Source organism: Macrobrachium rosenbergii, chromosome 55, assembly GCF_040412425.1.
Source record: "Macrobrachium rosenbergii isolate ZJJX-2024 chromosome 55, ASM4041242v1, whole genome shotgun sequence".
NCBI classification, from domain to species: Eukaryota; Metazoa; Arthropoda; class Malacostraca; order Decapoda; family Palaemonidae; genus Macrobrachium; species Macrobrachium rosenbergii.
In genome coordinates this window covers 11,551,247-11,576,733 of record NC_089795.1, presented here as the reverse complement: position 1 = coordinate 11,576,733, position 25,487 = coordinate 11,551,247, and the positions used below count along the sequence as shown (strand labels likewise).

The following is a 25,487-nucleotide window of genomic DNA, read 5'->3' as shown; positions in this document are numbered from 1 at the left end:
ATTCCACTTCCAGGCTTACCATGTATAAGTCAGAATCTTCTTTAATAATGTCATCTTTAAAACTAGCTGAGTTCCTAATAGAGTAAGAATTTATAGGTAGGGGTTCTGATATTGGTACAAGGTATTTAGCGATATAATTTGCTGTACTCATAGAAGAGAGAGTGGGGCGCATTGGGGTACCTACCTTGTGCACTTTGGGCAAACCATACATCACTCCATATGACGAACCTGTGACAAAGAGGTTATGGTAGGTGCGTTCGTCTGTGGCATTGTTTTGTTTTAATGTCCTTAAAAATCTATTTATCTTATCTTCCGCTTTGATGATATTATATAGGTCTGGAGAACCTATTTTTTTCGAATTTTGTTCGGTCGTTATTCCTGTCTTTAACCAAAATACACATTCTGTGTTTAACCTTTCAAACCGCGTTTTGTCTAAAAGAGAAGAATTTTTACTTTCCTTAGGGCTGGACTTCTGCCTTAAACCGAAATACCAAAAATTTTTCCTCCCATTAGGGTCACTATTTCCTTGGATTAAAGACCTTTTAAGGACATTAAAACAAAACAATGTCATAGACGAACGCACCTACCAAAACCTCTTTGTCACCGGTTCGTCATATGTCATATGGAGTAATGTAAGGCTTGCCCAAAGTGCACAAGGTAGGTACCCCAATGCGCCCCACTCTCTCTTCTATGAATACAGCAAATTATAATATCGCTAAATACCTTGTACCAATATTAGAACCCCTACCTATAAATTCTTACTCTATTAGGAACTCAGCTAGTTTTAAAGATGACATTATTAAAGAAGATTCTGACTTATACATGGGTAGCCTGGATGTGGAATCCCTATTCACAAACGTTCCTGTGGGAGAGACCATCGACATTATTCTAAATAAGTTGTTTTCCAGCGAGGATGTTTCATTTCATGATTTTAACAGGACGTTATTTAAACAATTTTTAGAATTGGCGGTGCTGGACACCGCCTTTATTTTTCATGACATTGTGTATAGACAGGTGGGTATGGGGATGGCAATGGGTTCCCCTTTAGGTGCAGTGTTTGCCAATGTCTTCATGAGCTCTCTGGAAGAGCAGGCGTTGGACAGTTACCCTCTTTCTTCCCACCCCTTGTTTAACAAACGACACGTCGATGACACGTTCGCTTTGTTCAAACGTGACTTGAATGCTGACTCTTTTTTAGACTATATTAATACTCAACACCCGAACATAAAGTTTATTCTGGAGAAAGAATCTAGTAATAAATTGCCGTTCCTGGATGTTCTAGTCTCTAGAAATGAACAAGGTTTTTATACAGGGATTTATAGGAAAGATACTTTTACAGGTCTGGGTACGAATTTTTATAGCTTCTGTTATTTTAATTTTAAATTAAACTCCATTTCTACTCTCCTCCACAGGGCCTTTACACACTCATCGAATTGGATGACCTTCCATGAAGAGATCGTAACCCTGGCTAACTACTTCAAAAACAACTGTTTTCCTCAAAAGCTCTTTTTCAGGGCTTTAAACAGGTTTTTAAATAAAAAAAAATGGAAAAACCCACGACCATCCACATTGTACAAAAAATGAAAATGTTGGCAACGTTCCCTTACCTACATGACGATAATTTTAGGAAAAAATGTCTAAATTTATTTCAGAGACAACTGCCTGCCTTGAACCTAAAATTAATCCCCAAAAATCCTTGCACCATTGGGTCCTTTTTGAAGCTCAAGGACAAAGTTAGTCCATTGTTTACATCCAACGTCGTTGACAAGTATACTTGCCCCAGGTGTAACCAGGGGACTCACGTTGGGTGCACCAAAAGACTGCTGAGGGTACGCAAAGACACCCATAGAGGAGTCAGCTTCTGAACCGGGAGCAGATTGCCCAACCCAGAACAATCCAACATGAGGAACCATTCCAAATTAGGCAAAACATCCATAGACAACAAAGACTTTCGAATAACAGGACAAACACAGAAAGACAGTGACTTAACAACCTTAGAGTCCAGAATGATAAAATTAACAGTTCCATCCTTGAACACCCAAACATCATCCACTCAGCTGTTTATTGTTTGATGGTCCCATTTGCCTTATCGTTACCTTGTTTTCTCCTTTTTATCTATTTTTGTTTTAATTTGTCTTTTTCTCTCCGTTTCAATACTTTCGTTTTAGCTCCCGTCTGGGTAGGTCCTTTTCATGTCGTGGTGCCTCTGATATTTTTAAAGAGTTAGCATTTTAAATGAGACAATACTGTAGTGTTTTTAATCAGTTGTTGTAATAAATGTTTTTATGATTAATTATTGAGTGAGCTCTCTGTATTTCAGCCTTGAAAATGCTACAATGTAGTTGCGAAACGTCGGCATTAGCAATAAACTGTCAACTGTATCGAGTGCCTTTCCCTGGGCGCCTACGAGTATGATTTCGAGAGCTGCAGCTCTGGTTGAGTTGTATATATATATATATATATATATATATATATATATATATATATATATATATATATATATATATATATATATATATATATATATATATATATATATATATATATATATGTTTTACACAGTCGAGAGGAAATTTTATTGCTTACCTTTTTCTACAGTCGAGAAGTCCTATCTATTGGTAGCTTGATAGTAACCGCATCAAAAAGGCTACTGGTAATGCGCATCTGTACCTACACACCCGCATTTTCTCTCCTCTCTACTCAGGTCTACAGCAAAACAAGCTTTACCCAAAATAACTGATTTGACAAAAATCTAACATAACTGGATTGCAAGAAACATGAGGTGAAATAAAATGGAATACTAATGTTCATCAACCGATCAGACGTATGAAAGTCCATCATATCTAACTAATTAATCTCTTTTACATCATTATCCCACAATAGGTCAAAATAAGTCAAAGTCCAGTGTATTCCCATTGAGTACATTTTCACCTCTTCTTCAGCGAAACATCTGAAGAGGTCAAATAAAGCCCTTGTTAAACAAATACATAAAAATAAAGATATGGGAATTCCTCCCATGTTACTTATAAAGTACACAAAATGTAATAAATGCTTGACATAAGTGAGATATATGTTAAATGAAACAGTCTACAGTTTGGGAAATCTAAAATGGTTCCTACTTCCAAACAGCAATGTTCACAGTCTTCATCGACCGGTCTCGAACCACAGTCTTCACTGAAGACTTTTAATAATGTTCAGTGTTGGTCTTTGAATGATCATTTGTGTGATAACTAATCCCTGCACACCCTGGGACTTTGCCCAAAAGAAACGCACCTACTAACTAATTAACCGGAACCTGGACATTTCCGGCAAACGCACTCACAAAGTCTTGTTGCGAGGCAGGGAAGTTCCCATGTCTTGAGAATATCTGACGTTAGTGGAGCGGGTAACTACAAAAAAATAGGGGAAAACTGCAAATGATACAAGCATGAAACTTGGCTCAACTATTCTTCTTGTCCCTTGGTCTCATTATCAACCTCTGGCCACACAAAATTTTGCCATTTTCCAAGATGGCCGACAGGTTTTCAAAATGGCGTCCTGTGGATATTTGAATATTGGTATTTAATTGATTAATCACATTCAAATCCATAAGTCACTCCCAGTTTATATTAAACTATTAAAAACAAACCTTTATATATGTAGAGACATCATTTCTCTGCATAGAAATATCCAAGATGACTGTCACTATATCAAAAATGTCTGCCAAAATGCCAAAAATTGGTACTTGAGCTCATATGAGGCTAAAGGTCAGGTAATACATGGATTTGGGGTAACTTCAGCTTGATCAGTTCATTTTTTGTAGATTAGAAATCAATTAATCTCCAGTTCATTAATTTCCATCCTCATTTAGAAAAAAAGGGGAATAAGCTTAATGTAATAGTGTAGTGTCACTGTACTACCAGGGACCACTGATTGACACTATAGCTGTGACACTCAGCATGGGGTTCAGTGCTAGCTAATGGCAGAGATTTGTTATTAGTTTCCCAAATGCTGTTTAGCTAGCCCAACTTCAAAGTTAAACAGCTACACCTGAATTGATAGGATGTGCCAGCGCGGGAGAGCCAAGCCAAGGAAGACGGGGCTTTAGTCTTCTAGATGGTGTACAGATCACACGGGAATTAAATAGCACTGGATGAATGATCGGGCTAGGGGTAGGATTATGACATATCTGAGCCTAGTTGTATCCCATATCTGAAAGTGCATATATGTTATATAGGTGGTAAAAGGATAAACCCTCAGCCTATAGAACAAAAGCAATGGCAGGACAATCTTGGAAGCCAACGTCTTTCCTGAAGGGAGATAGTACGACTAACTGGAAGCCTTGTTGCTTGTGCTAAGAGGACACACGTGAAAGACTAGTTGATGCATCTGGTGCTGGCTATGTTACCCTTGCTACAAACATTCCTGAATTCTATAAGTTAAATGTAATGCCTATACCATTTCATCCCAAAAGGCTTGATGAAGGTGATGGAATTCTGCAGACCTTTGAAAATAACAAAGCAACATATCATGAATCATGTATGCTGAATCTAAGACTGAGAAAGAAGGAATATGCTTTATTTTGTGACCAACCAGCACCAGTCAAAGATTTACGATTGGCCATGACTTTACCTTTACATGAAAAGCTGCAACGATGTGCCACCATCTACTAGATGAGAAACTTCTGGCCAAGCTTATTGCTGGAGATACTGTTTCTCAGGACCATATGAATCACCCATCTTGTCTGGCAGGTGTGTACAACAAGGAAAGGGCCTGGCTAAATTCCCAGAAAATTGGAGATGATTGTGTGCAGTACAGACAAGAGGCATGTGCCCATGCTTTTGCTGAGCTTGAGATGTACATAAGAGACAAGCAGTTGGCTACAGATGGGTGCTGCTATTTTACAATGGTAGAACTTTATGATTTGTACAAACAAAGACTGGAACAGCTAAATGTTGATGCTTCCTTTGTGCACCGAACACAGTTGAAAGAACAGATACTTGCCCGCATCCCAGAAACGGATGACTTTATAAAGGGAAAAGAAATTTGGTTTGCCTACAAAAGGAAAATAGGAGAAGCCCTAGCCACGGCATGTGACTACAATGATGCACTAATCGTGGCTAAAGCAGCTAAGATATTGAGGAAACAGATGCTTGAACATGAGATAGAATTTGATGGAACCTTAACAGCAGACACGAGAAGATAATCTGTGCCACCAAGTTTGTTGGAATTTGTAAGTGTGCTACAAAACGGTGGCGATATAAAATCCCAACTTAAATATGGAACATCATCTACTGATCAAGCTTTAGCACAACTTTTGCATTTCAACCGTCGAAAGAATCCAGCATCTTCAATATTCTCCAGACATTCCAAGTCAAGAGAACCTCCGTTTCCAATATATATTGGTCTCCTGGTCTTTGCAAAAACCAGGAAGGGTCAATTAATTGATACATTCCATCATCATGGAATCAGCATCAGCTTTGATAGGGTTCTGGAACTGACTAAAGGGTTAGGAGAAGCAGTTGTAACAAAGGCTGTGGAGGAAGAAGTAGTTTGTCCCACTACACTAAGAAAAGGGCTCTTTACAACTTGTGCTGTTGACAATCTGGACCATAATCCAAGTGCCACAACTGCACAAACATCCTTCCATGGGACAGGCATATCTTTGTTTCAGCATCCGAGCACTGATGAAAAGGGTGAGGACAGAAACTTGGCCCAAATCATCCAAAGTGGAACAAAGTAAAAAAAGTACCTTCTCTTCCTGAATATTACACAAATGTACCTCCTGCTCACTTTAAACATGAGAATCCCCTTCCTTCATCCAGTGGAAGTGCAGGACACCAACAGGTTGTGCTTTCAAAGCATCTCTCTCTTGAGTATGAATGGCTTGAGAAAGTCAGTCTGTTGGACAGGAGTGAAAATGCTGTGTCCATATCTTGGGCAGCACATCACGCTTCTCAGAAGTGACAGGCCCCATTTGAAATAAGCTTGTCATCAATGTTTGGACAAACTATGGATTAAATTTGGTAGAGGAAAGACATGAGGTGGACACCTATCCATGAAATTGCAGCAGCCATGGGACCAAAAGCCTCAGCCCTTCCCTTTTTCCATGCATTTACCGGGTGTGACACGGCGTCTGCCTTTCATGGAAAGGGGAAGAAGTCTGCATGGCAAACATGGACTGTGTTTCAGCATGCCACACCCACCTTCACCAAACTAAGTGAAGACCTGCAAATTATTGAAGAGTTCGTGGTGCTAATGTACGACAGAAGCAGTTCGTAGAAAAATGTAAATGAGGCTAGACTTGATCTCTTTGCAAGAAAGCAAAGAGCTTATGATTGCATTCCCCCTACAAGGGCTGCTCTTAGAGAGCACTGCAAGAGAGCTGCCTTTCAAGCAGGGCACATTTGGTGCCAGTCTTTAGTATGTCATCCAGTTTTGCCCAGTCCTAGACACTGGGGATGCCAACAGATTGATGGCACCTGGTTTCCGTATTGGACAGATTTGCCAACAGTAGCAAAATCTTGCCAAGAACTGAATAAGTGTGGCTGCAAAAAGGAATGCCATGGCAGGTGCAAGTGCTACAAATCTGGACTTAGCTGTACAGCTCTCTGCAGCTGCACTTGCTGAAACTAACTGATACACAAAACATATTGGTTTCTCTCAGGAGATACATATTTTTTTATCTTTGGTGGCCATTTTGGAAAAATGGTGTTCATATGGTGGCCATATTGGAAAGATGGGTTCACTTTATCTCTTCATGACAGTAAGAATGCCAAAATACAAATTCTCAATCATTATATGGACAGTATGCAAAGTTTATAGGCTCATGAAATGAAAATATTTGAAATATACAGCAAATCTGCCGCCATTTTGGAAAAGTGTCAGCCATGTTGGAAACAGCCAAATATTGAGGTGGCCGGAGGTTGATAAGAGTTCTCATGCCAAATCTGTTGCTTGTATCACCATTTGCACTTTTTCCCATTATCCTGCTCCACTACGTATACAGTTTTACTTATTAGGAAACGTGCCAGACAACAGCTAATCACCCTCTCAAGGTTCTTCCCAACGCCTTTAGCCACGCTTATCAATCAAACATTTAAGGTGCATTGTAATTCATAAAATACTTGTGACCTATAGGCTTTTCATATATATATTTTTATGTTATTCCTGGTGATTTAGTTTGAAATATTCTCTGTGAGACAGGTAGCATAAGGCTCTTCCACTAAAAGGAGATATTACGTAAACACGTGGGCAAACTTAAAGGAGTGTATTCACATAAATGACATTAGTACGGGAAAGAGGAATGCAGGTAGATTATTGATCCTGAAGGGGATTCCTATGGGATGAATGAAACGGGGGGATTCCAGACACAGTCCAAGAAGCTTCCACGATATAGGGTCCCTCTGAAATGAGAGATATGCACATTATACGCCAGTAATGAAAATAGACAAAAGAATAATGAATTCGAAACTGCACTGAGGGTGCCAAGGGGCTTTGATGAATTAATGATAGCTTAGCACTGCTGACACTCGAGGAGCACGGACATTTGGCAAGAGATTCGGTGATTACTGGCTCTCAAGTTAAGTAAATGTTACGAGACAAAAGCGTGACTGAATGGAGGTCTTCCAGAGCACTTTACCGTAAGGCAGATTTGGTTCCAGCGCAGAAAGTGGTCCGTGGATGACTTGCGATTTCCGAGGGCGAGTTCTTCCACGTGTTAGGATGCAATGGCTTCAGTAAAAGGGCAAGGCGATGGGGGCTTCTCGAAACGCCAAGCAAATGGAGTGGGTCATCGGTCCGGGAACACGTGGGTTTGGGCTGGAGTGCAAGGAGGGAAAGTATACTTTGAAAGGCCACTTGGTTAGGATGCAAGGGCATCGATGGGCCAGGTGTTTGGGGACTTCTTCACTCCCTCTCTTCCAGCGCGCGTGTGAGAGCGAACCTCGGTTTGGTTTCTGCTTTTATCTCCTCCTATGGGGCAGGGGGCACGTCCAACACATAGGGGGAGTTGAGTCATGTTCAGCTGATGCCCACAGGGGTTTTTTTGCCTGAGAAAAGGACAACCAGACAATGTCACTTTTGCCTCGGAAATGATCTACTTAAAGGGAGTGGCCTTCGATCCGTTTTAATCTCTTGTATTCTGACCGTGCGAAATCTTGAAATATCAATCGGCTGACAGTAAATGAAAACAACAAAAAAAAAGGAAAAAGGGGGAAGCAATTTGCTAGCGAGTTCTTGCTAATTATGATAATATATATATATATATATATATATATATATATATATATATATATATATATATATATATATATATATATATATATATATATATATATATATATATATATATAGATATTGTGAAGAGTATCTTTCTCTCACGCCATCTCATCTGGCAAAAAAAATAACGTAAATAAATTTAAATTAATTCCTTCATTTTTAGTAGGACCCACTGTAGGCAAAATTCGCCCTCTCTCACCACTGCCTTTGGGGGAAACCACTTTAATATCTTTTCTTGTGTGAGTGACTGCCGAGAATCATTAAATTCCACGTGTTAATCCTTTAGGAGTAAATCCTTGCCCGAATTGAACATGTGTGCGGCACCATCTTGAAACTTCAGCCATGCCAACCGGGAGGCTGATACCAGTGCCAGCTACGAGGAGCAAAGGTGTAATCCCAGGAGGCTATAAAGGATCTTGGAAGGACCCGCTCAATCTTAGATTTGGTCAGATGCTATTCTAGGACCAAGGTCCTGTCCCTTGCTCTATTAAACTGCCCGTCCTGGACACGTGGCTGTCTGGGCACAGTAACCTTTTGCTGTGAAATTATTCACTTGCTTCCCTATCACTGGTCCCCTGAAAGATGAGGAACATCATCTCCTACTTATGGTAAAGTTCCAAATTTATGGTTTTTTCGTCAGTCACGTTTCTGTTCGTCTCCAACTAATTTTCTGCTTTCCATTTCATAGTGTGATATTCATACAGAGAGACCTGCATTGCTTTCATTGTTGTGCTGTTTAATTTGCCAAGCAATGAAGTGGAGTGTAACGTAAATCATTAACATTCTAGGCACCTGTGTAATTACTCGTTTCCTTTATTAAAGTGCTATCTTTGGTTGTGTAACCATAGGTGTTTCAATCACAGATTAGTAGTCAACTGTGGACCTGTGTATCCCCTTGTGTGTGTAGTGACCACACTACATCTTTTGCAAAGCCCACTGAAGTGGGCTCCCACTGTGTCTCTTCCAGCAATTCCCTGTCATTTGCTTCTTTCATCTTGTGTTACGGGCCCTTGTTTGCCTGTCCCAAATTACTCTGCCATTTTTCTGATGTGTTTTCTTTTGTAAATATAATTAAATAAGTTAAAAACCAGACTTTACCTAATCACTCCCCTTTTGAAGATAGGCTTTCAGCCATATTTTGATGTACATGTTTCTATCTGACCTCAAGGCCAAGAGTCCAGATTTTTTACGTTATCCGAGGTAAGTTGCATATATCCCTAGTGTACCTCATTAGTAAACTAGATCCCCAGTTAGAAACGTGTCAATATATATATATATATATATATATATATATATATATATATATATATATATATATATATATATATATATATATATATATATATATATATATTCTTAGGTTTTGTGGTTGTTCCCCTGAAACAATCAGAGCATTGATTGTTCTCCTGTTCAGCCTTGCCATGCTGGCAGGATTGTTGACGTCTGGGGAGTTGGGCCAGATGTGTCGTCAGTCAGTTTCTAGGAAGCGAGCAGTTAGCATCTTGCTTGTAGAGTCAGTTATAGAGCAGCTCTTCAGGTATGAAATTACCTGTAAGCAAGGGAATTCATTCTTCGTCTGTAACTTTGTCATTGTCGGTGACTTTGACGAGAACGTTGGAGGACAACCCCGTCGTTGTGCCTGTGGAGGCATCGTCTCCATTCGCAGCTTATTGCTGTTTCGACAGTCCGACCGAGTGTGGCTGTCTGTCTGGCACTGTCCCTGTAAACTGCTTGTAGCTGTGTAGACAGTCCAACTGAGTGTGGTTGTCTGTTTGGCATTGCTCCTGTGCTGAGATGACTTGACTAGTTCGTCTGATGACATAACTTATCTTGTTTTGATTTTTGAATAACCCTGCTCATTGGCAGTACCATGTTTATTGTATTAAAGGGTTTATTTGTAAGGACTGGGGATAGAGCGACATACTGGCTGGGTGTTAACTGGTTTATTGGTAGTTCCTTACTGAGATTTTGTACAGAATCTTCGAAGATGTTATTGACGCGTGCGAGCGGTAAAGTAGCGTCTACACACAGACAGGTAAAACAGATAAAAGATTCAGACATCTGTGTTTGTCGGCAGACAAACAGATGGCGATATTGAGACACATAATAAACGTACGGTGTTAAAACATACATCAATGGGAAGGCCAGGAAATTCTACATAAGGCCAGTTGCATGAGATTCGAGACAGATTAATGAATATAATGCAGTAGCATAATTTATGTGAAATGGAGAGACGTTTGGCGTCTTCACAAACAGAAACATGCATAGAGTTTGATACAGAAGATTCAGTGGTACATTATGAGTACATGATTAGAATGCTTGCATGGAAATGCAAGTAGTGGTGATTGTACATAAAACAAGACAACAATGGTTAGGGAGAAACAGATGGAAATATTGTATGGTTGAAATCGTGTTCCATTAGAGAAAGAAAACGAGATGCTCTTGTTTTGTCTTGGCCACTCCGATGGATGACGACGAACACTGACGAACACACGTGTTTGGAAGAGACAGCGTCGGGCTCTTACATACTTAGTGTGAGGGTTTGTTGCCTGCTTAATTTCATTATGGTGTGAGTGTTGTGCAGGAATGATGTGTATTTAACACTGCATTTATGTAGGAGGTGGTGTTTTGCTGTTTCCGTTTTTAAATGATTAACTGACTCAGGAAAAGCTATTGTTTATTTTTGATGCTTTTGAATTGATGCTTTTGAACTGTATATTAGTTTACTTACTGAGTTGATCTTGTATTTTTGGGTCTATTTAATGTTTATGGTGCTTATTATGTTGTTCCTATGTCATTCATGTCATACTCATTTATGTATGGACTTTTGTATAAAATGTATATAATTGTAAGATTTGTAAATAATAAATTAGCTTTAAGGTTACCTTGGGTGTTAATTTGCTCCTTCCTCCTTGGTCTGTTATTTTTACCTCCTGATTTTCTAGTTCCAATCTTATTTTTTTCTTTTTCCTTTGAACCTTAAGAACCAAGTGATGGTTCAGACAATATATATATATATATATATATATATATATATATATATATATATATATATATATATATATATATATATATATATATATATATATACTAGGTGACCAACCCAGAGCTGCCCAGGAAAACTCTGAATGCCAACTGATAAACTCTCTCCTCCCAACACCCCCTTTATTCTATCTCTCACTCCTCTCCCCTCTCTCTCTCTCTCTCTCTCTCTCTCTCTCTCTCCATTTCCTGTTAAGATTTGCTCCAGTTACAGTTACATTGCCCAGCATTTTTGACATTTTATATTTCACCCCTTCTCACCCCCCATTTCTGTCGAGGCTGAACTTGGACTTAAAAGGCACAGGGGCATCACTATTCACCTCAGCGACCTCAAAAACTACTGATTAGACACTAATGTCTTGTTTTTGAAATTTTATTTTTCACCCTTTCTCACCCCTCTTTTCTATTGGGAGTTTCACCATTCATCTCAGGGACCTCAAAAACTATGGATTAGACACCAATATCTGTAGTTTTTGGTTATTTTTACATGTCACTACCTTCCCACCCCCTGCTCACCACCCTTCCTATGAGGGCTGAGCTTGGACTTGAAGGGCATCAGGAGTGTCACTATTCTTCTCAGCGACCTCGAAAACTATGGATTAGACACCAATATCTGTCATTTCAGTTATTTTTACATGTATTTTTACTGAATGACTTGAAGGGCACTCCCTTCCCACCACCTGCTCACCACCCTTCCCCCATGAGGGTCAGTGAACTTGGACTCCCAGATGAAGGGCAGTTTCGTGAAATGTCACTATGGAACATTAATCATTTCAGTGACTTTGAAAACTATGGATTAGACACTAATATCTGTTGTTTTCTGTAATTTTTACAATTCACCCCATTTCCACACACCCCTTTGGTGTCAGTGATGTCTTGTCCCCACAGTGTTCCTTCCCATGGATGGTAAGTCATATTTATCACTTGTATATTCTCCAAGTATAGCATGAATTTTGAAACTGCTCAATGCATTTCAAAGTGTTTTATATGGAACACATATACACATACATCCATTTATATATACTGTGTATATATATATATATATATATATATATATATATATATATATATATATATATATATATATATATATATATATATATATATATATATATATGTTAATGACCCTATCCCCAGGTCAAATAGGATCATATTCTATTGCTGTGCCTGTTTTAAGAACAGCATCAATCATCTTACTTTCCTAAGATTCTCTGGTACCGGTGGCCCCCATCCTGGGTCAGCAAATTCCTTCTCCCTCGTCGACTCCTCTCACTGAACCTATTCTTAAACAAAGGCCTACTGGAATTAAACACTGATATACAAAACTAGACTTTATTTGCAAATTTAATGAAAGTGATTCAGCAAAAGCTACGATCCCGAAATGGAGTGAATCCACCCTCTATAAATGGAAATCATCACTAGAGGAAATTCTGATTCACAAACATTCAGATTAATGATTCTAGACCAACCAATACTAGTGACTAACACCCTGGTCACCAAACAAAGTAAATAGCTACAATTATTCTAGACCACAATACATGTCATATAGTATGTAAAAGAATAAACACCACGTCCAAAATGTTCATCCTCACAGGACGAATCCAGAAGCTCGTTAGGCATTCCTCCTCAAGAGTTTTTGGGATGGTTTTCCTCCCCACTCGTTAATTCAACATCCATCATGAACAACCATCGTTTCAGATGCTCAGCCGCCCAAAGAAGTGCTGCCCCCAGCACTTGGGATATAGTACCATCTAATTTCCAGTGTCGTGCACCAAACAGACAGCCACACCCTCGGCAAGCTGACCTTCAGGTGAGGGCTTACTCACACACTTTGTTTGTGCAGAAGCACACTCCACTTTACGCCGAGCATGACGACAACGGCCCAGATCACCGATAAAGTAGCGATGAGGAGGTATTGATTCAGGATGGGGAAAAAGTTCGTCTTCTAGCATTGGAGGTAGAAGTGGGATTGTAGTGATCACCCCCTTAAAGGCGGCACCGAAACTACTTGATGGTCCCCGTGAAGATGCCGCATGAAGATACGAGTAGTAGAGTTGAAGACGCTCTTGCCCAGAACTTGGAACCTCGGCCTGACCAGTCTACACACCGCATCAACCAGCCTTGATCCCCGAAGAAGAAATGTATCTGACGAATTATGGCACCGGACGGAGACTTCGCAACTCCGGCAAAACACTGCGTTGAGAGTCTTCATAGAGGCCACCTTGTACTCATGTTGGAACGGTCCTCACAGGATGAATCCAGATGCTCGCTAAGCATTTCTCCTCAAGAGTTTTTGGGATGGTTTTCCTCCCCACTTGTTAATTCAACATCCGTTGTGAACAATCATCGTTTCAGATATACGAGTATATATATATATACAGTAAACACCCCGTATTCGCGTTCTCATGATTCGCAGACTCACGCATTCGCAGGTTTCTCTGTGGAACATATCTAGACATTATTCGCGGAAAATTTGCCCATTTGCGGTATTTTTCACTGAGAAATATTAACTAATTACTGTATTTTCATATAATTTTTTTGTGATAAAACTATTAAAATACTCAGGTATATGCATTTTACAGGGTTTTTCTGTGTTTAAACTATCAAAATGGGCAGTTCTAAGTGTTTTAGAGGGATTTTAAGTATTCGCGGATTTTAGCTATTTGGGGGGACGCATCCCCAACGAATACGGGGGGTTCACTGTATGTATTTGCACATTTCTAACGGGGGGTCTAGTTTACTAATGAGGTACACTAGGGATATACGCAACTTACCTTGGATAATGCAAAAAGTCTGGACACTGGCCTTGAAGTCAGATAGAAATGTACATCAAAATATGGCTGAAAGTCCAACTTCAAAAGGGGAGTGATTAGTAAACTCTGGGATTAAACTTAACTATATATATATATATATATATATATATATATATATATATATATATATATATATATATATATATATATATATATATATATATATATATATATATTTATATATATATATGTATATATATATATAGTTTGGGTTATATACGAGGAAAGTATATATAGGCTATCAGTTTGCCTTGTATACAACCCAGACTTTTTTATTTCAATCGCGTTTGAGACTTGCACAGCATACCAGCATCAGGCTACTCAGTAAATATCTTCTTATAAGAATAGGTATAATTGTTCAAGTACCTATTCATAGGTCTGCAACCTCTACCAAACCTGGTTATGGTACATACAGTTTTACTTTTATTTTGCTGCTTACAGACTCTTTCCTTTGAAATAAGCCATGAGTGTTGTCTGCTTATTCTTGGGCAAGTTCATAGATGGCTGTCCATGTGTCTGAGAACTTGGAGATGGCGAACGCTTCGTGATAAATATGAACGTAATCCATAGAGTTAAAGACACAAGAACGCAGTCACACCTATGTGACAAATATCCCTTCCTAGACCAAGCTGTACTAGGCTAGGACGAGAACTGAAACGCAATGACAGAATGGGAGTGGCGCTGCACTGGCAACCGTCTCACTGACATGTATAGTGCAGTACATGATCTGTACGTCAGCTGGACTAGGAAACCATCGGGCGATGTTAAAAGTTCCAAAGTGAAACTGATAATGTTATGTACTACATGGTATTAGTACGGCGTCTTGCTGCAACAATAACAAACAAAAATCTTACACTGTTAAGTATTTTATTTGCAATAGAGTACTCTACGGGTTTGGCAATAAAAGAGATAGAGGATAGGTGACTTGCAAAAGCTACTGGAAAATCCTAGCTTTGCATGAAGTATTTCTGTTGTATCATAGTATAATATATTTTCTTCAGCATTTCACTCAGTATTCAAGTAGAAATTATGAAATGGACAGCCACAGCTGTTCTATCAGGAAATACCGAATCTATTATTATTATCATTAAGATTATTGTTATTGTTATTTTTTTCTCAAAATTATATTATTATTATTTCTATCATAGATTTTTTTTATTTTTTCCCATTTTTATATTTCTCATTTATGTTATTATTATCTGAATCTTCAATATTATTATTTTGTAATTGTTTGTCATGGGGAGGGGCTAAGTGCCCAGGTGCCCGCCCAACTGGATCCACTAGTGAATCACGAGTAGGTGTTGTCGTAACACCTGACGTTATTGCTCATCACAAGACTCCTCCTCCCCCTCGAGTTTTTAAAAAAAGAAATTTAAGGAAGCAGGCTCTTGTTGTGCCCCCGAGAGTTTGGTACATGATAGAAAGTTTGCTTTCCCTTATTGTCCTCTTCCTGACAATTTGAGAAAGAAAATTCAATGTCATGGTTCACCAGATGACATCCAGTTCAGTCTTGGAGAGAGAGAGAGAGAGAGAGAGAGAGAGTGTATGTGTGTATTCACACACACACACAGACACAGAAGAGGCAGGAACAAAGGTCCTTATCAGAGAGGTCACATGATCTGGTCGAGGTGTGCATCATATGATGTGGAGTCCCCAGTGATAAGGAGATAAGGAACAAGGTCTTGTGTGGCTGAGAAGAACACGAGTCCAATAAGTGTAGGGTTACGATGAGTGTGGAAAGTCCCAGGACGGGGTCATAGGGTCAGGAGGAAGTCCTTGTGGTTTTAAGAGAACAGGAAGAGGGAATAAAACCAGTCATTGAGGCAAGAGAGAAGGGAAGATCATATACAGGAATACAGGAAGATGGATCAGGTTGCCAAGAAGAAGGTGTGTGTGTGTGTGTGTGTGTGTGTGTGTGTGTGTGTGTGTGAGAGAGAGAGAGAGAGAGAGAATGTGATAAATGAGGGGGAGAAGGTGCAGCAGGACTTTGGGAAGGACAAGAAGTGCCTCAACAGGGAAGTCAGTGCAGAGAGAAAGGTGAAAGAGCAAATGGAGTCATCATAAAAGAGGCAAAGGGACAAATGCTGTCTGAAGGGAATGAAGTCCTGGGCTGGTGGAGTGATCATTTTGATTTTCTGTTTATTGAGGGAGAAAGAAGAGGGACAGAGTTCAATGATACAAGAGTGTGAGCAGTTGAGGTCATTAGGAGAATGCTTGTGGAAGTGGCTGTTGAGGATGTAAGGAGGGAAATCAAGAGGCTGAAGAGTCGAAAGGCACCAGCAGTTGATGGTTACAAATGAGATGCTGTGTCAGAGTCGTGAAAGACTAATTTGGTAGCTGACCATGATGTATAAGGTATGTCTGGAGAAGGGAAAGGACTAAGAAGAAAGCTGCAGCATTGTGGTGTGATTCTTACCACACAGTATGTTCTAGCACAAAGTTAAAGAGGAGAGAGAGAGAGAGAGAGAGAGAGAGAGAGAGAGAGAGAGAGAGAGAGCCACCTTCTCTTGTGTGAGGAAAGATGATGAGAACATTAGGGAATGTGAAGGAATAAGTTTGGGATGCATGATGTGGTGGACTGGTGGGTGCTTCAATGCTCTGTGGAAGGGGAAGGCATTTCTCCTTCACTTCCAGGTAAAACCGACTGAAAAAGTACCTGCAGAAAAGAGAGAGTAGGAGGAGATTTAAAGCACATATTAGCCCTTGGTCACTCAGTAGAGGATTTGCCCATGATTTGAATCCTGCAAGGAAGTGAACACAAAGGAAGGAAGGGAGTACAGAGGAAGCACCACATATAAGGGCTATATTTTAGACAGGGGCAGATAAGGATAATGTACAGCTTCTACCACTGAGCTGAGTAAAAACCCAATTCATGGACAACTCATTTTCTTGAAGTGGATTCTTTTTACCAAAAGCATTTAATTTCCTTCTGCATGGGTCATTGTTTTTAGGGATGATGATGATCTTGTGGAAGATCACACTTGCATCTGGAAGGGTCTCTGATTTCTGTGTCATTTTCAGGAGTCCAGTCACCTGGAGTGTAAGATTTGCTGTAATGAGTTCAGTGAAGATCGCTGCCCAAGGATTCTCCCATGTTCCCACTCATTCTGTGGCCCTTGCATTGATGAGCTCATCTCGACCCAAAAGAAACACTGTCCTGTTTGTAGGGAGGAATTCACAGTCGATTCAGCTGAAGACCTCATGATTAACAGAGACCTCCTTGATGTCGCAAAGCTATTATCATCCATGCACCTAGGATCAAAGACTTCGGCCAGCGCTCCAAGGAAATCCATTCTGGAGTTTACTGAGGATTTCAGGGAGAATGTTATTGGAAAAGGCATCGCTGTATGCAAGGAAATGGAGGCTGACGTTAAGGCCTGCATTGAAAGCAACAATGAGATGAGAAAAGGACTTGAAGGATTCATTCAGACGCTGGAAGAGATAAAGTTTTACACTGAAAACACTTTGACCAATATTGATCAAAACAATAAGGAGCTGATGAACAGATTGGACATTATGCAACTGGAGCACCAGAACATGAAAGAGTCAGAAAGGAAATTGGAAAAAGCAACAGACTATGCTTCAGCTGGAGCTACAATGGATGGAGTGGGAAAGGTTCTTCACGGTGTCGAGAAGACAATCAGCGAAATTAAACAACTTCTTCAGGAGAATGATAGACGAAGAGATGACATGAGGCAGGTGAGTTCTCTCCCTCTTTTGCCTGGTTCCTTCTTGGCTAACACTCTGCTCATGAAAGAAATCACTCATCCTATGGCCTAAGATGTCTTCAGAATATTCCCATAATGTCAGTGAAGTCTGTCCTTATAAGCAAGCAAATTTGTAACACTTCTTTTTGACTTACAAAGCTTGCCAGTTCAAGGGATCCTTCTAGCCTTATTGTTATTTATGATTTCAGCCATTTTGATAGTCTCTTTGTTCTAACTGCAGGATACTCTTCATAATCCACCTTCTTGTATTTGTCTTACAGGACACTCTAAGGATCAAAAGGAATTTTACAGATGCTATAAAGGGTCTGGGAAGAATAATTGAGGAATTAGGAAATTCTGTCGTGAACATCACGGTAAGTTCATGGGGTCTTTTCTTCCACAGAAAATAAAAAAAAAACTGACAAAATTGTCCTGAGAACCATCTAAACAGACTAAAGATAAATGTAACTGAATGAGATGATGATGTCTAATTTGTTTCAAACTACTCATCATTTTACAAAAGCCTATCCTAAGAATCAGCGCAATTTCCAGACACCCCACCTAAGAAGAAAAAGAGTTCCTCCTTCCACTTGTCTGGGGATGCATCTGGATATCTGGGTGCCCGTGGTGAGAAAACTGTTCATTCTGTGTGTGTGTGTGTGTGTGTGTGTAATGTTTCCAACACTTCTGCAATCTCCCTTAGGCTGGGTATTCACGATCAGGTTTACCTGTCAGTCCACCTGTCAGTTCATCGAATCTGGTGTTAAAACTTAACACACAGACGACAGTTTGTGGGCAAAATCAGCCCACTCACCAGAGCGGATGAACTGGTGGAATTACCCAAAGTTCTTCCGACCGACTGACAGGCGATCACGTGTGTGGTCAGGTAAGCAACGATTTTATGACAATTTTCTTCCTCTTACTCAAGTATGAGTAATCAGGACAAGTAAGGCTATCCAGGCATTCCCTGCCTTGCACCGCACACCCTCTCTTTAGACGCCACCACTCCTTCTGGCACTAACACCTACATGACACCACTCCAGCACACCCAGCAGCACTTGTCCCCTGCCATAGTGCTGAGCTCCACAAAAGCACCTTCTGGAGTCTTCTGTGTTTGAGATAATGAAGCCTTGATCTGGCCACTCTCATTCTGCTTGTACCTTCCAGAGGTCTCGCTCCTCTGGAGCCAAAGGCACTTATGGTAGACACCAACCCTCTCCCTCTGATGTTGGGACTCTAAATTCTCCTTCCATCATGTGTCTCAAGTCGCAAAGAGAAAGGGACGGATATTCACCCTCCAAACACTCTTCTGATAGGCCCTAGGACCAAGGGCACTGTTTCCCCGTTTCTGGTTGCTTCTACTTCTGGATGTGCCAAACTTACTATGTCATGGCTCTGCAAGAAATTGACCCTCAAACTAGGGTTCCTGGCTCAAGACTTTTTGCCGATGGTCCTTCTTCAAACTGCGTGCACAGAGAGCCTGCTCTACAATTCATCTTCAGCTGCAGAAGATAACTGACCTTGTGCCCTCACATTCAGCTGCTCTGGTTACTGGTCAACCAGAATTATTCTTCCTTTTGACTTCTGATGACAAAATGAAACCTATCTTCTGGCCAAGTTTCATATCATACTTCTGCTCCGCCTTCACATCCCTTCTGTAGCTTGAGGACGCCTTTCCAGTGAGGCATAAAGGCCGCCCTGGAACAGGCTCCCCTTGAGGACCTAACATGTGAGAATGTGCTTTTACTTCAGCCCTTTGAATAAGTGAACTTCGAACCCTATCAAGCTTTGTGACCCATTCAGAGAACTGGAAGAGCATTGGCTTCTCCTGTGCCCCAAGTTTCATGGTCAGGACACAGATAGCTTCCTTTCATCCCATTGTTTGTTGCAGAAACACAGAGAAGGGCAATTTTAACCCCTGGGGTGCTCAGTGGCCCTGATGCATGATCATATGGGGGGAAAGGGGGACTTATCTTCTGTGGGGTGTCTAGAGGCCATGCTGATTCAGAGAATAGGTTACCTTACATTAATGGGTTTGTATTTGAAAACATGAATTTGGTTTTTAAAACAAGTATTTTTATTACAAAAAATCAAAACTTAAGAAATTTCACACCATTTCAGGTAATAAACTTCAAATCAAAATGAAATATTTTTCCTTTAAATAATATATAACGTCTGACCTGAAATGGTTATGAGATTTTCTATGAAGGAAACCTCTCCTCAGGTGACTGACCTCCGAAGTCCTCATGGTTGCTTGAGAGGGGAGGCCCAAAGAGCAATCTTTGCTGTGATGACCTTCAAAGGGAAACTGAGGGTGGCTCCAGTCAAGATTGAGTCCAACAACCAACTATATGTGAATCATCTTCAAGAGGGAGTTCTCCCACCAAGATGCTTTGTCATAGAGGTAAGCTTATTCCTATGAGGATATGAGTAGGATCCCTTTCTCTTTCTCATAAACCTTTAGGAATCATTGTCCAAGTTCACTATTATTTGAGGAATTTCTTCAGATGATACAGTACTGATGAGTGATGGTGAAGAGAAACTGCATGAACTGGTGAGAGAATTTGAAAGTTGAGAGTAGAGTATTTTGAAGTAGATACATTGGATGTTGGCAGGATAAGGGAACAGGTGAGTCAGAATAAGAAGCAAGGAAGGAAGAAAGGAAGGCAGCAGGGTGTGTGCAAAAGATAGGGAGGAAGCTTATGCTGTCTGTGAAAGCCAAGGTGAGAATGTATGAACTTATTGTTGAGCCAACTCTCCTGTATGGAAGTGAAGTGTTAATGCTGGACATGAAGAAAAAAGAAAGATGGAAGCTGTAGAGCTGAACTGTCTGTGTAGTATGAATGGATCATTGTGTCTTGAGATAGTTCAGTCATGTGAAGAGAATGGAGGAGGGAGGGTGACAGGTTTTGTGAGAAGAGTGAGAACAAGAAAGTGGCAGAATGAGACCAACACAGATAGAGTTGAGTGGTGGTGTTTGTAAGGGTTTAGTTGCACTACCGATGAGCCCTCGGTGTAGGAGGAGGATAATAAAGAGCTACTGATAATAATATTGTGGAAGTTTCCTGCATAGGGTTTCATCCACTATAGATTTTTAACTTTATTTCTTTGTCATTTGGGGTTTTAATTGACCTCTTCTTCCTCTTAATGTCAATGGAAATTGTTGCTGGTGATGCAACCAATAATATTAAAAAAGTGTAATAATTTTTAATATTTTCATGATTATTCTAACGAATTCCTCCCCCTTTCCCTTGACAGCTTGAGTCCTTGATGCAAGGGTGTCCTTCTCCTTCTCCCTCTCCCCCTCCAAGGGCGTTCCTGGATCTGGCATATGAATCCACCCACCTGGGGAGGATCATCATCAGGGTCACTGGGAATGGCATCTGGGGTCTCAACTTCCTGTACATGTGTGCAGGAGGGATGGGACCCTCTTACGCCAACTCTCAGTTCTTGGATGCGTACAATAAGGGCGGGCCGGGCGAATGGATACGGATGGGAGACTGTGTGTCCCACGGAGGAGGAAGCACTTCGACTCAGGCAGTGTTGTCATCGAGGGAGGATTGGGAGAGGGAGAGTAAGAGGGAGGAGATCTATGAAGAGACGCCATACAAGGCGGGAGACGTGAGGGGATTCATCTCGTACGAAGGAGCTTCCCTGTTCTGGATCGTCACCAGAGATCGTCCCAGTTGGAAGCAACGATATTGCTTCGGGATGGTGGAGGAAGGACTGGATGTCCTGAGAGACGCCATCTCGAAGTATCCAGACATTACACAGGTCAAGGTGGCCGAGTGTGGCCTTGTATTTTCCTTGTGAGCTGTTCTTCCCAATGATGTTTTGCGTTTGATTATAACTCTCACAATAATTCCAAAATAAAGATGTTCTGAGTGCTATTATACGTGTTTCATTTTATCACCTTATTATTATTATTATTATTATTATTATTATTATTATTATTATTATGAAGGTTAAAAACACAAGACACAAAAAGTCATTTTACTGACCTTGACCCTTTTCTTGAGCCCAGCAAAAGACAGATGCTGGTACCCTCATGTGGGTGGACTGGCGGGTGGTAGGTAGGCAGGCAGTGATGATTCCTGGTCCTAGCAAAGCGAGCTAAGTGCAACAGCACCACTCAGCCATTGCTCCTTCTTCTTCTTCTTCACCCACTTTGGCTGATTGCACCTTGAGTAATAAGGGGAAAACACTTGATAAAATACAATATGAAAAGAAGCCTTTGGTCAAAAGTCCCCATTTTCTGAGATTTTCCTAAATTGACTTAAAATGCTACTGATAAAAGTTGTCTTTCATTTTTCATTAATGTTTTTCTAAGTCATTCTGTGAAAGAATAAATACGTCACTGAGTGCAGCCATAAGGACAATAAACAGACTTCCATCAGATTTAACAGAAGAAGAAGAAGAAGAAGAAGAAGAAGAAGAAGAAGAAGGAGAAGAAGAAGAAGAAGAAGAACCATATCACATTTGGGCCTAAAGGAGGGGATTCATCTCATAATAAGCAAAAGAAGCAAGTCATGAAATCCCACAAAGTGCCACCTGCATCACAGTTAAGAAGAAGAAGCCTATACCTAGCAATGACCTTACATGGTTCTTCTTCTTCTTCTTCTTCTTCTTCTTCTTCTTCTTCTTCTTCTTCAGGGATCTTTCAGAGCCTCATCCTCCTCCTTCCCCTCTTGAAAAAGAAGAAGAGTTCTGTCTCAAAGGTTGTATTCACAATCCACAGGAATCCTTCCTTCCTTCCTGTCCAGGTTGTTACGGATGAAGGATGAAGTGTCTGAAATCAATATATCCTTTTTTGTCTTATTCCAAGAGATATTTCATACTTGCCAGGTAACAGTACTAGAAACTACCATTGGATAAGAAAAAGCAGATTGATTACTGGGAACCAGCAGTGGCATGGAGGAGGAGGAGGAGGAGGAGGAGAAGGCCCCCACCACATGAGAGAGAAGGACAATTCCTCAAGAGAAGAAGGCAAAAAAAAAAAAAAATTATAAAGAAGACTCTTGCAAGTGGAGAGTATAAACCAATCAATCAATCAGGAAGGAAGGCAGAAAGGACACTTCTCAACCCACAAGACCAAGCGACAGACAATGCGGAATTTGGCACATTCTGACACCCTTGCCTTTCCAAGAGCAACCGATACCTCACCAAGAGGGTGGGGGACTTGGCTCTCTGTGGGTTTTCAAGGTAAGTCTTCTCTCTTTCTCTCTTTCCTTCTTTCATGATCATTCATTTCATTCATCCTCATCCTCCACCCTCATCCTTATCCTCATCCTTGTGTGGTTTTATCTATGTGTCTGTCAGCACTCGGCATCTCCCCTAACGGTATTTGACAGCCCTCAGGTCAAAGGTTAGAGTTTTAAGATTTCTGTTGTTTTTACTTCTAATCTGATTACAGAGGTGAGTATATTGTTGGGAAGAGCAGTCTGTTTTCTCTTTTATTCACTGTCTCCTGTCTTCTGCCTTTCTCCTTCCTCCCTCAACCAACACTGAGAAGTTGGTACATGTAGCAGATACCTACCTACCTACCTACCTATCTGCATACCCACTAAGGCAGGGAAGGGAGAAAGGCTCAGCCAGACACACAATTGTCCTGAAGGCACTAGGGGTGCCCTCAGATGCCCAAAAAGCAGCAATGCAATTAAGTCCTCCTTCAACTTGTGACCCTGTGTGCAACTGAAATGTTTTCCTCCACAGAACTGAGTCTTCCTCCCTTTGTTGCTGACATAGATAAGCAGAATAACTCATCATCCATTTTGTACGTCTTGTCTTTGGGTCTGGTGACATGAAAGAGTTTTCCTGAAGACTGAACTGAGTGCATGACCCTCATCTTTCTCGTTCACTTTGATGCATAACGATTATGTTCCAGGGATTCTGCAGCTAGACCGATACCATTTCTATTGGGGTCAGTTGTGAAGACCAGATTCCTTGTATTCATAACCTTTTATCACAAGAACAGTCCTCGTGTGACCTTCAAATACTCGAGGAAGGCTTTTTTCAACTCTGCATCCAACCGTTATAGCCCATGCTTAGTTTGTTACACTTGGCATTCATATATAAGGGGTTCCACTTTCTGTGCTCCTTAAATTAATAGACCTTTACAGAATTTCCAGTTTCCCAGTGCTTATTAAGATTCTTGACCAGTTTCAGAAGGGAACGAATAAGAACTAAGATCATTCAACTGTTGCAGAAACTTATATTTGCATAATTAGTTAGAATCAGTGCTTCAGTGCTATGAGTTTGGCCAGAGGACTATAGCCATTGCAATATGATAACCATAAAGGCATTTTCTGGAACTGGTGTTCCCCAGAATTCTGTGTAAGCTGCACAAAATTGTTGTATAGACACATTATGCATGAGGTACACTCCATGCATGAAGTTTGGGTCATACTCACTTGACGGGTAGCAAAATTCATGGGAGGGTAAATTCACACTTATGCCTCTCGAAGCAAAGATACGCATGAAAAGTGACAAAATATACTTATGTCATTGAGGGTGTAATGGGAATCGCTGCTGGAAAGAGACCTTGAACTTGTGGAGCCGCAGTGCATAGCTTCAGAAGAAGTGGCATCCCATTCTCGATGACGTCACTCAACACTGTGGCTCTGGTCATGTGGTAAGTGAGTTTCTCTTGACGATTTCTGTGGGTCCTGAACTTTCTTTGGTGTGTCATCCACTGGAGGCTTCAAAGTGGGTTTCCTCTGGACTGAAGCTTCCTCCCTGTTTCCAGACCCCTTTGTGGAATGTCTCTCTGACACCATAAACTAGGATTCTGTGCCATCTGAGATACTGACTGAGAGAGCATCACTGACAGGTGACTCATTAGTCACTGGCAGAAATTCAGTGATGGTTTAATGGTAATTGAATAGTCTGAATAGTTATTAATACTACAGACTAGCAGGGGACTCTGGTGGTTAGGGGGGATTGTAATTAACCTGCATCAACAGGTGATCAAAATGATATTAGGCAGCTGGAGATTTGAGACTGATCAGGTGGTTTGTGATTCTAATTATCTTTGTGATTCTAATTATCCAAAGAATGATCTTGGACAAGGTAGAGGTTTCTCACTGGTTAATGATTCATCGTGTTATTGTAAAATCTCTCTCTCTCTCTCTAAACGAGCTAAGAAACCCAGCCATAACTCAGACATGCAAGAGCATCAAGGGGTCACAAACAGGCCTGAGCCAAGGCTCAACCACAACTTTCCAGTCAGACCAAAAGTTACCATAAACCATTCATTGCTGCCAATCTGTAAACCCTTTCCAATTATTGATCTGTAAAATAGAAGTTCCATGGAATTTGCATTGCATGTTTTGTATCTGTATTGAATCTTGGCTGAACTGTGTCCTTCAAAAGTCTCGCCCTCTATTGGGCATTGTCGGGTATTGCTACTAACACTAGGCTCTTATTCACATAGCACGTTGCAAGCCTCATCAAAGGTAACTTTGTTTCCCCAGTATTGTGCAAATATCTTTTGTCTGAGGTTTTGCAAAGAACTTCTCTCCTGCGGACAGACTCTTCTGTGGGATATGGCTTCCCTCATTCACTCTGGACTCGTATAGGTATATGGCTCTCTCTCTCTCTCTCTCTCTCAGGACGTTTCTGCTGCTGTTGCTGCTGTCTGTCACTGAGGAAGAGCAGCACCAGGACA

The 25,487-nt window shown here is 40.7% G+C and overlaps 1 protein-coding gene across 1 annotated transcript in view; it reads left to right on the top strand.

The window, feature by feature from the left end:
* LOC136835686 (uncharacterized) overlaps nt 1-21,714 on the top strand; it is a 29,167-nt gene extending 7,453 nt beyond the window's left edge. Inside the window, exons 2-5 of the mRNA XM_067099539.1 lie at nt 17,136-17,813; nt 18,103-18,195; nt 20,046-20,225; nt 21,080-21,714. Coding sequence (XP_066955640.1) covers nt 17,136-17,813; nt 18,103-18,195; nt 20,046-20,225; nt 21,080-21,634 — 1,506 coding nt within the window. The 3' untranslated portion in view covers nt 21,635-21,714. The remainder of the gene's footprint in view (nt 1-17,135; nt 17,814-18,102; nt 18,196-20,045; nt 20,226-21,079) is intronic.
* The last annotated feature ends 3,773 nt before the right edge of the window (nt 21,715-25,487 follow it).